The following is an 18,029-nucleotide window of genomic DNA, read 5'->3' on the forward strand; positions in this document are numbered from 1 at the left end:
CTCAAAATGTTAACACTGTTTCTCTCTCCACACAAGCTGCCACACCCATGGAGTTTTTCCCGCAGTTTCTGTTTCAATTTCAAATTTCCAGCATTCACATTGTTTTTGCTTTTTTGATTTGCAATATGTTGGGTAGATCGAAGCATGCAATGATGGCTTCCAACTATCCAGGTATTTTAAAGAATCTAATTAATTGTACAATTCTAAGCACCTTAATGCTATATGATCATACCTGAAAATTGCAAAGTAGTATAAAAAGTAAAAATCCATATTTCTGAATAGAAAAAAAACAAAGTCACCTCCACCAGCATTAGTCATGGGTTAAAGGAAATGTGTAATAATTGAAGGGAGGTTAAGGATAGTGCATTTATTTTTTCAGTGGCTGGTACATTAAAGTATTAGGATCAAGTACAGAATTCCCAGTCTCCACAAATTTAGAAGAATAGTGTGAAGTTGCAGGACTAAGAGTGCTTGTAACACTGTAAGTGATCCCAGGCATAACTGCCATAACTTCTGCAACCTTCTGTTTGAGTTCTTCAATTTCCTGATCTTGTTGGATTATATGTCCTAACAAAAAACAGATAAAAAGAATGATGTTAAATCTTTGACAGGTCTTATATACCCTCTCATGCACTAAACCCTTAGGCCTGGAAAGACATCACGATCGGGAGCCTCATCATAATGGCGAAAATGGCAGATGCACCCAAGATACCGTAAATCCCACCACCAAAAACGGCAATTCCCACTTTCACAGGGGTGGGAATGGGGCGTGGGGTGCATTTCACACATGTGTGGTTCACAGAGACCTCTAGCTATTTGAGGCATCAGCTGCCTCCAAATCAAATCAGATTTTGGTAGTCTTTGGAGTGTGGCATGGGACAGTTGAGCCCATTTGTACGCTGCAGCTTCACTATGTGATGTTCTATCAATAAAAATGTATGGCAAAAAGGGTCATGAACCATTCAAGTTACTATTCTCTCACTCACTTTTGTATGCTTACACACACTAATCATTTTCCACACATCATGAAATATTACTATTTGTGGTCTGGTGGAGCGAATGGTTCTGCACAAGTGCCTGGTGCAACGGACACTGTGGCTGTCACTTCAAGGTAGCATGCTTTGTTCCCCAATCACTGACAGGCCTACTTCTTTTCCTGTTATGCCGTGACAGTGTGCAGGTGTGAAGGGCCTGATCAACATGTTGATAGACGGGTAGCAAGAAGGTAAATGAATGGGAAATTAGCATGGCACCGTTCAACATTCATCCACTGACCCCTGACAGCTAACTATATCACTGTAGAACATCTGGGAAGACAATGTCATCTCTGTGGCTATGTCTTGAGAATCCACCCAGTGCTTTCAGTGCTTCAGCGGAGTGCACTTTGAACTGGCAACAACAATGGCAATTCTTCCAAAGGGAAAGCCCAAGATGGGCCATCTGTTCCAAGGCTATCTAACAGCTGGACAAAGTTTACAATATTCACACTCACCTGACAAGGTAATGGTATCTCCTCTGAGACACATGAAGGTATCCATGGACTTCCAACTTCTCAATTGAGCCTATCGGGCAGCCCACATTTTATCTGCACCCGAATCGCCCAGCCTGCACCGGGCCTGCCTCCCAACCCACATACATTTGGGCTTACCCACCCCAACTCTTAATGTAACCCGCCACCCTGGACCAAAAATCAGACCAGCAGCAGGCAGATATTTTTAAAAGTGGGGTTTGTAGAGCCTGGACAAGAAGGAAGGAGCTGGCAAGATGAAACAAATTGTTTGCAATTTCTTTATATCCATTCAGAATGAATAGGCAAGTTGGGTTTCTATACTACAGTCAGTAAATAACTTCAGTGCAGAAATATAAACAATTGTTTTACTTTCACAATGTGCGAATCCCAAGTTTAAAAAATAGGCTGTCCCAGAGGTTGAAAAGGATCAGTGGGGGTGAATCTTTGTGCCATAAATTGCACAATCTTATTGCCAATGGAAAAATATTTTGCCAGCTGGTGGTCTGCAAAAGTGCTGGAGAAGAACATACAAGAAGCAATCTAATGGTGGAAAAGCAGTGGAACTTACTTATCTGATTTATCTGCCACAAAAATATACTTACCTTGATTAAGCACTGGAAATACATCACAAAGCTCACAGAAATTCATGCTCACTGGGCAATAACAATGCAGATTTATAAATACCATTGCCAACCTTGTGCAATCTCTAGTTGTCGCCTGGCATCTCCAAGAGCAGAGAACAGGTCCAGTTTAATCCTAGTCTCTGCACTAAGATTGATTTCTAAGTGTTGGGTTTTGTCCTGCATGGCTGTAAGTGCTGCCATCAGCATTTCAGTGTCCTGTTCATTCTCTTTATATTTACAAAGCTCCTGCAGAAAATTGAAACAAAGGGAAAGACTCAAGCAAATCTACCAGTTGAAAAACATTCAGTGTTACTCCATTAAGCATTAAGATTTTCTCTGGTCCAAGGTTCATCTTAATTTAGAAATTAAAATTATGTTGAATGATAGTTAAGGATTCTAAAAGTTTAATTTCTTGTGTTTTGGTCCTTAAACTTAGAATCATCAACAGGTATTTTATCGCCTCGCCTACCTGAGGCCAACGGAGAATGCCATTCCGCGAGCTTCACCCACCCCGATTCTGAGCAGGCAAGGTGGTAAAATTCCAGCCATAGAGTCATCAAGCAATACATCATGGAAACAGGCCCTTTGGCCCAACTGGTCCATGCCGATCATAGTGCCCATTCAGCTAGTTCCAACTGCCCGCACTTGGCCCATATTCCTCTAATCTTTTTCCACCCATGTACTTGTCGAAATGCTTTTTTAAATGTTGCTATTGTACCTGCCTCAACCACCTTCTGTGGCAGCTCATTCCATGAGCTTTCATCATTTAGGAGCTTCCACAATAGACCTAAAAGGGTTAACTTCTGTATAGCAAATTCTTTATTTCTTTTCTACAGGTGCTGATTCTTCCTGAGCTATGTGAGCTAACCAGCTGTAATACTGCAAGGAATTGCCAGCATTCCCATTGCTTCGGATTGGATAATAAATGCTATTAAGCTATTTGGCAAGGGGAGACATCACAATTGGGCATATTCTGTCATTAACCAAAAAGCACAGATGTACTTTTCAGCAGGCATCATTAGCAACTAATTAAAAAGGGTTACCATGGCCAATTATTCCCCTTCATGAGCCCAGACACACACTGATTTTACATGAAAGTTAATTTTGTCCCAATTTTTCATTTTCAGAACACTTATCAGCTGCAGCAAAAACCAGTTGTGACAGTTTTGTTATTTAATGTAAGAAGTTAAGCCAGCAATGCAAACATATTGCGCTGGTCATGGTGATAATAATGGCAAGGACTTTGGACTTCTCATTCCCAGTTTTAGGATTAAACACCTGCTAAAAGAGCTCAGTTTAGTTAAAAGTGAAGTTCAACAAAAGAAAGATTAAAATGACCAGCTAGGAAGGTTGACATTGTTTGAAAAGTCTTATTCAGTAAACTGTCTGCAGTGAGACAGATAAATCTGTGAGAAGCTGTTGTCAACATCAGGAGCTGCAGCTGCATCAATTTGTTTTAAACCATTGAGAAGTGTGGAGCGTTACCAACGGTGTGCTTCTGCCAAACTCTCTGCAAGGCATTAATAGGTTATTTATTTATGTATCTTTGTATTCATATTATACAAGTGGTGAACACCACTTTTCCACTGCCTCAGTAAAGCAGCCAGCATAATCAAGGACCCTATGCACCCCAGACGTTCTCTCTTCCACCTTCTTCCTTTGGGAAAAAGATACAAAAGTCTGAGGTCACGTATCAACCGCCTCAAGAACAGCTCCTTTCCTGCTGCTGTCAGACTTTTGAATGGACTTATCTTGCATTAAGTTGATCTTTCTCTACACCCTAGCTATGACTGTGATACTATATTCTGCTCACTCTCTCCTTTCTTTCTCTATGCTCTGTCTGTATGGCACACAGAAAACAATGCTTTTCACTGTATCTCAATACATGTGACAATAATAAATCAAATCAAATCAAAACCATTTCAATTCCATGGGATGCTCCTGATCCCTCTGCTGTAATTGTCACAGGAAATCTCTGGAATCACACAGAAATTCAGAGCCTGTATGTGGAACGTTCACTCCCAGTCCATCATATTTCAGATGTCCCACTCTGACCTTGGGACTCTGCTCACCAATCACTCACACATCCTTTGCACCACTGTTTCTCCTGATGGAACTCACTCTGCTACTGCTGCCACAACACCAGGTTAAAGTCCAACACGTTTATTTGGTAGCCACCAAATAAACCTGTTGGATTTTAACGGGTGTTATGAGACTTCTTACTGTGCCTACCCCAGTCCAACGCCGACATCTCCACATCGTGACTGCAGCCACTGAACCAGCTAAAGAACCACAGCGCCATCCAGTAGCCAATCAATGCTATTACACCCAGCCAAAGAACATTTCCCCAATAGCACAGGCATTAAACCTCGGAATCATCCAGCACTCTGAAGCTACCTCTAATGTCAGCACTGGTGATCAACACTGCAGCTTTTGTTCCAATTGTTAAAAAAGATGTGAAATATTTACCTGTACCTCCCGTTCTACTTTTCTTAGGTGTTCATCCTTTATTTTGAGTTCTGTTTGCAGCTGTTTATATTCTGCATCCAATTCTTTCATTTTGTTCTTTAGGGTCTCTGTACATTCTCCCCTGGAAGCAGTAAGCCATAAGAGTGAAAATATTCCGGAATAACAGAAAACACAGAAGTTGAGTCATCCTGATGCCATGGGTTCAAATCCTGGTATCTTCTAATTAACTTACACCAGTACCAAACAGTGTTTCTCAAGTTATTTTCAACATGAAAATAAAATATTTTAGCACTTGAAAATTAACATGATCCCAAATGCCAACAAAAAGAAAATAACAAATAAAACAGTATAGTGACAACGCCCAGTTTTTATAAAAGGTCAATAGATATATATATGAAAATCTGTGCCTTAATGTACTATTAAGAATTTTATATTTTCCTAATATATTTTTAATTTAAATTTGCTAAATTTTGCAACCACACAATCTCTTGGAGTAAACTGACGCTGGGAGGAAAACCATGAAACTTTGTCTCCTTTCAGACAGGATTGTGTCATAATTAGAAAGTTTACTCCCCCATGAACTTTCAGCAGGGGACCCACACATTCTCCACTTCCACCCACATATTCATCAATGTAAGAACTGACACCTTCCCAAGCTCCAGTTAATTTTTTCAGAGAAATCAGTTTCTTAATGAATCTTCCTATTTCTTAGCGCACACAACTCTTCGATATGGGCCAAAAGAACAGGAACTCCCCATGTGTTGAGAAGATTGCACAAGACTTTTTTAAAGTGGTCTTAAGAAGAAGCAAGGAGTCCAGGTGTCAGTACAGAGATCAGATCTAGGGGAAAGACTCAATAGAGAAGAGTGAAATGGAAGAGGAGAAAACCAATAACTCACGTATCAAACTTAATGGTTGTTCATAATATCAACATCAGAAGACTAAGGAAATTTGGCATGTCAGCTTCTACTCTCACCAACTTTTATAGGTCTACCATAGAAGGCATCCTTTCTGGTTGTATCACAGCTTGGTATGGCTCCTGCTCTGCCCAAAACTGCAACCGTGAACGAAGCCCAATCCATCACGCAAACCAGCCTCCCACCCATTGACTCTGTGTACACTTCCTGCTACCTCAGAAAAGCAGCCAGCATAATTAGGGACCCCACGTAGCCCTGACGTACTTTTTCCCACCATTTTCCATTGGGAAATTGGAAAAAAATTCAAAAGTCTGAGCAAATGTTGCAACCGACTCAAGAATAGCTTCTTCCCTGCTGCCATCAGACTTTTGAATGGATCTACCATGCATTATTCGGATTGGCGGATGGTGACTAGTGGAGTGCCCCAGGGGTCGGTGCTGGGACCTCAGCTATTTACCATTTATATAGATGATCTGGAGGAGGGAACCGAGTGTAGGGTGTCAAAATTTGCTGATGACACCAAAATTGGTGGAAAGGCAAATTGTGCGGAGGGTGGGGAGAGTCTACAGAAGAATCTAGATAGGCTGGGCGAATGGGCCAGGAAATGGCAAATGGAATTTAATGTTGGCAAGTGCGAGGTGGTCCACTTTGGTAGGAATAATGGTAGGAAGGATTATTACTTACGTGGAGAAAAACTGCAGCAGGCGACGGTGCAGAGGGACCTCGGGGTCCTTGTGCATGAGTCGCAAAAACCCAGCTTGCAGGTGCAGCAGGTGGTCAGGAAGGCGAATGGGATGCTGGCCTTCATCGCGAGGGGGATTGAATATAAAAGTAGGGAGGTCTTGCTGCGGCTGTATAGGGCATTGGTGAGGCCGCAGCTGGAGTACTGTGTGCAGTTTTGGGCGCCGTACTTACGCAAGGATATTTTGGCCTTGGAGGGAGTGCAGAGGAGGTTTACTAGGCTGATGCCGGAGTTGAGGGGGTTGAGCTATGAGGAGAGGCTGAATAAATTAGGCTTGTACACGTTAGAGTTTAGAAGAATGAGGGGAGATCTCATTGAGACGTATAAGATGATGAATGGGATGGATAGGATAGAGGTGGAGAGACTCTTCCCGCTCAGAAAGGATAGCAGGACTAGGGGGCACAGCCTCAAGATAAAGGGGGGAGCGGTTTAGAACAGAGTTGAGGAGGAACTTCTTCACTCAAAGGGTGGTGAATCTCTGGAATTCTCTGCCCGTTGAAGTGGTGGAGGCTACCTCGCTAAATATTTTTAAGACGCGGGTTGATGGGTTTTTGATAAGAGAGGGGATTAAGGGTTATGGGGAGAGGGCGGGAATGTGGAACTGAGCCACGACAGATCAGCCATGATCTTATTGAATGGCGGGGCAGGCTCGAAGGGCTAGTTGGCCTACTCCTGCTCCTATTTCTTATGTTCTTATGTTCTTATTAAGTTGATCTTTCTCTACACCCTAGCTATGACTGTAGCACTACATTCTGCACTTCTTCTTTCTTTCTCTTTGTATTGTATGCTTGGTCTGTATAGCGCACAAGAAACAATACTTTTCACTGTATGTTAATACATGTGAAAAAAATCAAATCAAATCAAAATCAAAACAAATGGAGTGGTGTTACACTCAGATCAGCCATGATCTGATTGAATGGCAGAGCAGGCTTGAAGGGTCAAATGGCCTACTCCTGTGCCTAATTCATATGTTTGTATGTACGTATGTTCGTATGATCTTAACCCTGCCTGCCCAGACAGTTCTGGCCTGTAATCCCACCTTGTACCTCGTCCAACCAGTATCCAACAATTTTCTATCACTTCCTCCCCCAAATTCCCAGCTGGAGCAGCAAGTCAGAATTTGAATGAGGCTTACAAGTTAAAGTGACTTTAATTTCTGAGCTGCGGTAAGATTCTAACTCACTGTGGTTTATTCACTGAAACTAGCCCACAGTTAAAATCAAACTTCAAATTAGACTATCTCTTGGCTTGGAGTTAATTAATTACGGGATGACAATCCAGGCCAAGCTTATGCTTAGTTTGACTGAAGTATCTATAGATAATATAGTTCAACCAAAGTTCAACCAAATATGAATCCACATCTCATTTTCTTCTTGACTTGGGAGAGATAGATGGTATAATAATGCTACTGCTGACTAGGACTGATCCATACATCTCATATATAGCCAGTACAATATACAAGTCATACACAATACCTGATGGATGCATTGAGTGAGATGGCCCGTGCTATAACTGAGGTTTCATCTGTTTTCCTCCTCTTTGTGTCCATTAGCTGCTTCTCCAGCAGGGCTCGACTCTCCAGTTCTGTTCTAAGCTTTTTCTCTAAGTAGGCAATGTTCTGTTTGTCTTTCTGTTTTGCTTGCAAAGCACAATGCATTCTTAAAGTAAAGTGAAACACAACCATTACACCAATATTGCATCATGCTTACAGTTGTCTACTTAGTCTGAGAAAGACTGCCAACCTTTTAGCATTGTGCATTGACATCACTCATACCTTGTCTGTAAAAGCTCATTCTCCTGTCGAAGCTGGACAAGTTCAGAACGTATTTTCTGTTTGCTGTTGGACAATACATTAACCTGACTGCGGAGCTCCTGCTCACATTGCCTTGAGGTTTGTAAATCTGCCTTTAGCTTCTTTATGTCATTCTCCAACCTAGAGGGAAAAAATATATCCATGATTAACATTGTGGAAAGATTAACTTGTGTTAACATTACTACAGTGAGCCATACAAGTGCCTCAATAACAACCCTGTAACCTTGGACCACACCTATTACAGGAAAACCAATGGAAAATGAAACACATCCTCTCTTCTGCACCATAAACTATTATGCACTCACTGAACACATTTTCACCAGATATTGTTCTGTTTCTTTTTTGCTACAAAATCAGCATATGTTATAGCCTTGTAAATCTTGAATCAAATGTTTCTGGAAAGGAGCAGGTGCCAGTGATAGGTTTTATGACTGATGTCGGCCCAAACTGAGAAAAGCAAAGTCAGTAAAATAAACGAAGTGCTGGCTCTGCCATTGAAGACATTATGCATCAGCAAGAAGGGGTGAGAATAACTCACATTTCTTGCAGTTTTAAAGGCTATAGTGTTTGTCTTGATCTTGGACAATCTTGTTGGAGCCTCTCCTGGGATTACATTCTGCCTGCACCTCTGCAAGGGCAGCTATCATCACCAGGACCTGAAACAAAGCTATGCTCTCTGTCAGAGAGGCCAAGAAGCCGAGGATGAAGAGGGTGTTGCGAGCAGTGTGGGAGCTGCATCCTCCTCTGGCACATCCTCAGGCTTTGTCAGACATTCTTGTTGGCTGGCCAAGTCTGCTGATGGCAGTCAAGAGTCAACCACTTTGCTGAATCGGGTTGGAGCTATAGATAGGCCAGGCCAAGTAAGGATGCAGCTTACTTTCCCTAAGAGACATTAAACCAGATATGTTTGTAACAACCAGCTGTCCATTCAAGAGCTGGAATTCTACTGGCATGTCTGCCCCGATTAAGAGCATGGTCGAGGCTCAGAGAACAGCATTCTCCATTGGCCTCGGGCGGGATCGTACGAACCTCGGGTAGATGTACCAGTAAAATTCCACCCAAGGAATCAGAGTTGCTGTGATGGTAGAGGCTTTCTGTTACATGATATTTCTCCTGCTTTTTCCACATGCCATGGACACATGTTAGAAGGATTTACAAGTTGATACTCGCATACTTGGCAAGGTTATGAACACAACACAAAGCACAAAAGAGATTTTTTTGTTAGTGGCTGTTGTTGTAACTTACAATTTCGAATCAGCATGTCCATAATTGTTTATTTACCGTACCTGGTTGCAATGTGCAATGTAATTTTTATATCAATATTTACAGTAGAACTTCTGCATTGGAATAAATGACTGCGCACTTCATATTGTGCATTGCTTTTTTCCTACAAAGCATTTTGACTCAGTTTGTGCATATGAACAGCAATGCACAGTTCATACCTGGATAGGATTATACGTTTCTTAATGGGTTGAGTAGGAGGTCTTTGTGGTGCAATGGATATTATCACTGCCTCTGAGACAAAAGCTGCAGGTTCAAATCCCACTCCAGGAGCTGCTGGCCAAGGAAGGTGTATTTATAAACTTGCCAAACGGGTTGAGTATCAATTCGTAAATCCTTCTAACATGTGTCCATGGTATGTGGAAAGAGCAGGAGAAATGTCATGTAATAGAAAGGCTCTACCATCACAGCAACTCCAACTCCTTGCTTGGTTGTTATGAACGTATCTGGTTTAATGTCTTTTAGGGAAGGTAATCCATTGCTCTTACTTGGCCTCGCCTATCTATAACTCCAATCCTTTACAGCAAATTAGTTGAGTCTTGACTGCCCTCTGAAATGGCCTAGCAAGCCACTCAGCTGTATTTGAGAAAGTGGTTCACCAGCACCTTTTCAAGGGCAACTAAAGACAGACAACATATGCTGGCCTTAACCAGTGATGCCCATTTCCCTAGAATAAAGGCTAAGTTAGATTCAGAGAAGTTTTGTAATGAATGACTTTGCAAAACACGAAGGTGTAATATATTGAAAAACATTTGCACTGGTTTTGTTAATCTTGTTAAGCCTATATGTTGACAGATTGATTTGATTTGTAACAGTTGTATTTGGCTATTAACCATTTTGTCAGAAACCCTTTTTAATCAAGTTCATCTCATTGACACTTTGCACATTTCTATGGAAGGATATCTTACCTTAACACAGCCTCTGGTTTGCTGTTATGATTGTTCAAAGAGCCATTCTCAAAGATTCCTTTCCGTGTACTTGTGTTCTTGCTTGAACATTTTTGCTTCTTCTCATTCTTGGCAAAGATCATATTGCCATTGGATGCACCGTGTGCCTTTGGTGATACATGCTTGCAAACTTTTAAGGATTCTGCACATATATCATCTTGGGGTAGGTTTTCTGTACTTCCAAATGATTCGTATTCTATAGTCTTGTTGAAATGATTTTCCACACATTCTGTTTCACTCATTCTAGAGTCAGTTGCTTGTAAACAGTTATTTGCTGTAACAGCTTGTTTTGTCACTTCCTTCTCTTTCTCTTTGCTCTTTTCTTTAAACTCTAGTTCTGGTAAGGCTAAAGTGTATTTCTTCCCAGTTGACATGGCTCTAGGTGGATGCTGGTATTGAGAGCACAGCGGAAGCCCTTTAAATGCTAAAAAGAACAGAAATAAACATTTTGTAACATGAGGGTGCCCTGGAATTAGACATCAGGTCCATTAACATCCGTGAGGAGAAAAGGCAGATGTGTAGTTTCAGTATTCACCCTTCAAAAGGAGATGTTTTGATGAAGAATTGTATCTAAATGGTTACATACCTTTATTCCTTCCAGGTGCTAATGGTTTAGACTATCAAATTGGATGACTAAGCTAGTTTATACTCTTTAAATAAAGCCTGGGTTTGGGGGGCGGGGGGCAATGTCATTTAGCTCAGTTGGTTACATTGCCAGAGTGTGGTGCAGCATGGTTCAATCTCCATACCAATGCTGGTAGTGCAGGGAAGCCAGCATCTTTGCCTTGGTGTACGAGTGGGGCCCCTCAAGTTGTACAACCACTTGCGAGAGAGGCCTACAGTCGCTCATCGACAATGGCTAATTAGTTTAACCTACCTCTTTGAATAAAAGAATCCAGTTTGGAACAATGTAGATATGATGATGATTGTTCTTTAACATAACCTGACATCAACAGCAATTCGAAGCTTTTTGCTTTTTAAATTCTTTTTATTCTAATGGGAAGGCTGAATAGTTGTCTGCCCGATGGGTCTAAAGGTCTCTGATAATTGGTTACTCAATTATGGTGGACTGATAAAGAGTTGCGTGCACAAGGTTTACAAGAGACTTTGGGGTGAGTACAACACCACCATAGTACTGTGCTGCTCCTGATACACTGTACACCACTCTGCCGGGCTTACCGCTTCCTGTCCTCCATCTCCATGCTGAGTTGGCCTTCACGGACAGCACCATGCTGCTGAACCCATGGAACCTCTTGCATCACTGAATCAGATCAGTGCTGTGCCTGCAATTGCGGGAGGATAGTGATCTCCTTGCCCCTGGTGCCATACAGCAGTGTCTATCTGGACAGCACTGTGCTATGGGACTCATGCAGCCACAGTAACAGAGGTCCAAAATTTGACTGGGGTGGAGCACGAGGTGAAGCTGGGAGAGCGGGTGTTGGGAAGAATGGTCAGTTGAAGACAAGGGGGGCATTGTGGAAGGAAGGCTGTGAAAGGAGTGTGGGCAAAGGGGAGAGCTCATGATGGCAGACAGAGGGGCAGAGAAGTGGATGGAGAAGACAATCAATGGAAGGCAGATGGTAGACCAAGGGGAGGGAAGCTGGGTCCCGACATGGCTGCATGAAAAGCTCACAAACAAGGAAGTCAAAGGGATACCACATTGGTTACTGGAAGAGGATACACAGAGACTCTGGATGGGATAGATAGAGGTCCAAGTAGGGCATAAACATCTCGGAGGTAATGGGCTCAGTGGAGTGTGGTTGAACTGAGGAACAAACTGCTGTTTGAGGCTGCTATCCTTTTCCCTCTGACATCCTGCATAGTCTGGTGAAGACAGGGGCTGCAATTTTCTGGCTGTTCCCATCCTGTTGCCAGCGAGAATGGAGAATTTGGCGTTCAGTTAAATCTCTGTTCACTGCAGTGGGATTGGAGAATCTTAGTTGTAGATGAGGTTGGAGAATCCAGTCCTGTTGGGTTGGAGTGCGCGATATGAGTGTGTTGGACAAGTATCTAAATAAGGCACCAGGACCACTGAACACGCCAGCTGATGGCAGACTAACCAACTGACTGCCGGCCTGTCAGAGAATTTGGATGGAGCTTGTCTGTGCATAATTAATGAGGTTCTAAAATAGAATGTGGTCCGGAATCCCGGTATTCCAGTCAGCAGGAGAGGTGCTGCCGGAACCGCCGACTTGGTCTCAAATTGGGAGAATCCCACCCATAGTCCTAGCTGAACAAATATATAACAATGATGAAGGCAGTACTAAAGTAAAACAGCAATGAAGGCTGGAATATCTGTTTCAAATACCTTCTTCCAAACTGCAGTCCTGTCTTGTTTGCAGTTGTTGTTCTGAGGGTAAGGCCTGCCGAAGAAGCTGCATGAAGAACTCATTCTGTTTCTGAACTTCTTTTTGTTTCCTTAATTTGAATTTGTAGCAAATGTAACTTTTAAATTCAAAACCTAAAGACACCACTGGATATCCTATGCTAAAATAAGAAAACAAATATTGCTTAATGAAAGGAAGAAAAATAATTGCAACATATATCACCTGAGGTGAAAAAACCATCCCAAGCATTTTACCTCCAAAGAATTACTTATGAAGTGTAGTGTAGGAAAATGTAACAACTAGCTGCACACCATAAGCAATTAAATAAGCGATCAACTAATCTTTTTTTAACAATGAAATTTGAAGGTTAGGCCTTAGCACTTATAATAATAAAATCTGAAAAGGTTTTGAAATAATCGGTGTCCCTTCATGATGAAAAATATTGTTTCTTGCACGCTTTCCAGGCATGCACGCAGAAATCCATGCTGGATGGGCAGGCCTGACAAAAATCTGTGGTCACCATCAAGAAACGTGGAGGAATTTGACGTCAACCTTGCACAGGACTTTGTGCACAGCCTGGAGCCCATCCTTTCTGCCATGGACATGGTGACCAACTGCATAAGGATGCTGGACAGTAAAGGGTTAACTCTAAGAGCCCACTGAGCATGTGCAATAGAGGCTATAAAACAGTTTGTCACACACTGAGGGAGGATGTCTGAGTAGCTTGTCAGAGGGCTGCTCTCATTATATGTTAGTCTTTAACCTTTGCAAATAGTTGGCATGTAAATAAATGCTTTTTGAACACAGACATTGCCTTCAGCGAGTTCCCTTCTAGAATAAAAAGCTAACAAATCCCGAGACAAACCAATCTTAACACAAGTACTTGCACACCCAACCATGGTGCAACACCTGATGGCACTGTCTTAACTTCTAATGAACAGGCAGAAACCCACCGTGTGTCTGAGTGCTACAGTGGAAACATACTGAAAACATGCAAGCTCAACTTGCTGCCACAGATTCAGATTGCTGCTATTATTACTTCAGATATTAGTGCTCAAAGGGTCTTGCAGGATTTCACTGCAGTCAGTAAATCAGCCTTCCAACAGATTACTAGAAACACTGAGATGTTACCCCAGGGAACTGACAATGCATTCATGGAGCACAGGCTGGTTTTCCTCGCCTAGTCTTTGTTCTCACACACACTGCTGGGTGCCCTTGCTGTGACCTGTTATCAGCTAGACCAGACTGCTGTCGCCAGGAAAAGGTGTTGCAATCCAAAATGAGATTGTCTCCTCCACTGAATGTCAGCGGCCATGTTGCAATCGCTGGGGTAGTATTGTTAGCCCAGGAAACGGTACACAGAAGACAGGCACTAAGGTGATTCACTGACTTTTCTATGGATTATTAGATGGTTTGTTTGGTAAGGTTGGTTTTGAATGTTTGGTTTGCTTTTATTTCAGCATTCTGATTAAAAAAATATTATGATAGTAGCAGAGGGAAGGCAAGTTATGTAACTCTTGTTGAATGGGGATTTTGGGGTGCGTACACCGATACCACAATCATGGACAATCCAGCAGATGAGGTGTTAATTAGCTCTTTGCTTTCTCCTCCCTTCTTCTCCTCCTCTGTAGCTGTTTACCACACACCTGTTGGCAAGGATGGCACTTAGGGTGAGGAGGTTGTATAGGATCCTCTAATGCAGTGGAAGAAATGCTCAAAGACCCCAGTGGTCTACTCAGTGGTAATTTGAGTGGCATGGCTTTCAATTTATGCATTCTACTGAATGCGTGTAAGTGTTTTATGACCGTCTTTGCCATGTGGACAATGGATAGCCCTCATGGTTACCCTCAGATCTCTCGTGATGGTTCAAATGCTAATGGTATAGCAGATTGGTGCAGAATAACAGCATCATGATTACTGCCAGGATACCAAGGATTGACAAGCTTGATGTTCTGAGCAGAGTCATATATCAAATGGACACTGGGGAATGGAGTCTTTTGAGGTTGCAGCAGATCCCTGAATATACATGGGGTGCTCGCAAAGCAACATGTGCAGATTTAGTAATGCCATGGAGAAGTCTGCTATCCTGTGAAGCTGTCGGCATGGTCCACCTGCTTCTCTCTGGAATGATTAAAGTGATGCAAAGGAAAGCAGGCAATATAAAGTGGCACAACATTCGAGATCGTCCTTAATTGTCTCACCTATGTCTCATTTAACACACTGGATGGTTTTTTGTATTTCTATCTGCAGCATGATAATGTTACCTTAGCAATAGCATTAAAACAGATCTATTTTTCAAAGCAGATATTAAGTTTAATATAGCTCAAATTAAAAATGCACTTAATTATTTTTAATTGACCAAGTTAATATTAAGAAAAATATATAGTGACATTAATTCCCCTACATGAGCTGCAGGCAATTAATTTAGTTTTAGGCCAATTCATTTTTAAAATAATCCCAATTACAAAACGCATCTGTGGAGTTTGATATAATTTTATCTGTGAAACAGTAAAGCTGGCACGGTAAAGAGAGCTTTATATTTTTATAGGTTTTTTTGATACCTTGGGCAGATGGAGTACTGGGATACTTGCTGAATGGATTTAGCCTCTTTATTTGGTTTTACCGCTCCTAAGTGTTTCAGTTTGGCAGGATGAGAAAAACGTTGTCTGTAGTTACCCCATTTCCATTAAAACAGTAGGTGAAATAGACGTAAAGGTACATAGAGATGATTGATTGAAAATAGGGTGGAGGTGGAGGGGGAGAAGCTAATCTGAGGAGAAGAAAGAGGAACTTGCAACCACTGAAATGGTTTGAAGTGGTTGTAGAAATGGAAGCAATATCAGAGGACTTATGGATAGCCAATGTGATTCCAATGCAAAAACGAACAAAGAGCATTCCCATGGAACAATAAATCAAACAATCTAACACTGGTGAAAGAGAAGATAATGGGATTTTCGCTCAAGATACAATAGGAAAATATCCACAAACAGAAAGTGCAACAAGAAGTAGCACTGACTCCAAAGAGAATGGTCATGCTTGATAATCCTTAATTAATTTTTTGAAGTAATAGAAAAGTTAGATGAGGATAATTCGAAAGACACAATACATTTGGATTCCCAAAAAGCCTCTGATAAGGTACCACATAATCTTCTCATTAGGTCAGAGCATAGGGCTCGGGGATAAGTTGCAGAATGAACTGCAAACTGGCTACAAAGCAGAAAAGAGGGAAAGAGTTCCTCCAGTTGGCAAATGCAGAGAAGTGGGATTTCACAAGGATTGGAAATGTTCACCATAGACACAGTGTGAACTTGTGGATTGGAAGCACCATTTCAAAGTGTCACTGACACCGATTTGAGGGGTATGGTTAATACAGAGGATTGCAACAAATAAAAGGAAGACATAGCAGAATTGGCATGTAATTAGCAAATGAATAGCTCAGTGTGACCTCATATATCTTGGTTGGAAGAATAATGAAGCCACATACTCTCCTGCAAGATAAGCAGATCTATAATCAAAACCAAAGAACAAACAGTGGCAGAGGATGTCTGATCTCAAGACTGCCACCCCTGTTGATAAAGACGCCCTACAGATTTCAAGGGAACAGGGAGGCCAATCCATTGCTGATGGTCAGGCTGGAGTAGCAAGGCATCAGAGTGCGAATACGTCCAACTTGGTGCTACCATAATGAGCACTCAGGACCACGCCAAGCATTGTGCTCTGCTCATAGACCCTGTGAAAAATTAACATGTTTCCTTTTGTTCTCCTTTACAGGTGCCCACAATCCAAACCTCAGGCCTCAGCCACGTCAAGTTACCAAATATTCCACCTCTAACACAATGACACCAGTGGCACCTTTCTCTCCCGCACCCTCCACCAGTTCAGGTACATTCTCCTGGTTCACAGAGGGAACAATGTAGAATTGGGGCTACATTCTGGTGAGTATAGTAGACAGGGTCCAGCAACTGAGAAAAGCTGTGACAACTGAGGTTCCAGATGCTACAGGACTGTTAAAGATCAGACTCCAACTGATTCCACCTGGAGCAGTTTCTATCTACAGGGGCAGCATTTTGCCAGTTGATGGACAGCCACCAATGAGATAGAAACCCCATTCTTCCTACAGACTTAAACCCCATCCCTGCTCACCTTCACCATCTACTCAACCCCCTCACCTGGCCACCAACCCCTCTCCAACCTGTCCATACTCTCTCTGTCCCGCACCCCAGACTTACCTGTTGTCAGGTAGCCAGGGGCTTCTTTCCTCATCCTCCCGCAGTCCCAGCAGTGTCCACTCGTGTGCTCTTGGCGCTGCTGGGACTGATGGAGTTGTCAATGAACGAGATTGGCCAGGAGCTCCCAAGCGCAGGGTTTCCTCCCCGTTGAGAGTTGAAAGTCCCGCTTGGCCCTCTTTTAGCCTGCCTGCAGAATGTTATGGCTGCAGGGTGGGCTGGCATGGAACAGATGAGCTCCACACTGAGTTTGCTTCCTGAAAGTGGAAAGTCATCCTCGCTCCAGTAATATTTAGCCCTGGATTTTAGCAGCGAATGCATAAGTTATACCATAATTCTCAGTGAATAGTCATTTGGATTTTTCTATTTCAATCTGCAAACGTTGACATTGATCAACCAACGTGGGTTAAAGAAAGAATTGGGCAGCACTGAAAACAATTGTCCAGATTTTGTCATCAGTGCTGAAGTAAGGGCTCTCACTGCTGACCTCAAAATAAAGCTGCACTGATAAATTTAGTGATCTAGAATCATAGAATCCTACAGTGCAGAAGGAGGCCATTTGGCCCATCAAACCTGCACCAACTACAACCAGCCCAGAGCCCTATCCCCATAACCCCATGTATTTAACCTGGCTAGTCCCCCTGACACTAAGGGGCAATTTAGTGTCAGGGGGACAATCCACTTAACCCGCACATCTTTGGACTGTGGGAGGAAACCAGAGCACCCAGAGGAAACCCACGCAGATAGAGGGAGAATATTCAGACTCCACACAGACCGTGCCATCCCCTGATGTCTGTGATGGGATTATTAACTCATTTGATGTGTAACCAATTGCAGCACATTTTAATGGGGATTCCCAGCATGGAGCTGCAGTGATGCCAACAAGTTGTTCAAGCAGTCAATCACATTTCACAATTCTTATAGACAGCCAACCAGGAAATGGAAAGCACCAGTAATCAAATAACCTTTAAACAATTTTATAAAGCGTGCAATAAATATAAGGATGTATGTAGGGAGATAAGGTAGGAGCTGAGCCAAAATAAAGGATAAAAAAACAGAAACAATGAAAATTTAAAATCTGGTAACTAATCATAACAGAGAAATGTAACAACAATCCATAAATATTTCTTTTTAGGCTCGTTTTGGTTGTTCAGCTATTATTCAGGTTGTCATT

At 42.2% G+C, this 18,029-nt stretch overlaps 1 protein-coding gene across 1 annotated transcript in view; it reads right to left on the reverse strand.

The window, feature by feature from the left end:
- Positions 1-319: 319 nt before the first annotated feature.
- Positions 320-18,029, reverse strand: part of LOC145345465 (macoilin-like) — a 98,465-nt gene continuing 80,755 nt past the window's right edge. Inside the window, exons 5-11 of the mRNA XM_080193283.1 lie at positions 12,611-12,789; positions 10,264-10,726; positions 8,036-8,194; positions 7,737-7,919; positions 4,603-4,723; positions 2,205-2,379; positions 320-567 (exon numbers count right to left, since the gene is read on the reverse strand). Coding sequence (XP_080049409.1) covers positions 368-567; positions 2,205-2,379; positions 4,603-4,723; positions 7,737-7,919; positions 8,036-8,194; positions 10,264-10,726; positions 12,611-12,789 — 1,480 coding nt within the window. The 3' untranslated portion in view covers positions 320-367. The remainder of the gene's footprint in view (positions 568-2,204; positions 2,380-4,602; positions 4,724-7,736; positions 7,920-8,035; positions 8,195-10,263; positions 10,727-12,610; positions 12,790-18,029) is intronic.

This window comes from Carcharhinus amblyrhynchos, chromosome 7 (genome assembly GCF_965287045.1).
Source record: "Carcharhinus amblyrhynchos chromosome 7, sCarAmb.v2.hapA, whole genome shotgun sequence".
NCBI classification, from domain to species: Eukaryota; Metazoa; Chordata; class Chondrichthyes; order Carcharhiniformes; family Carcharhinidae; genus Carcharhinus; species Carcharhinus amblyrhynchos.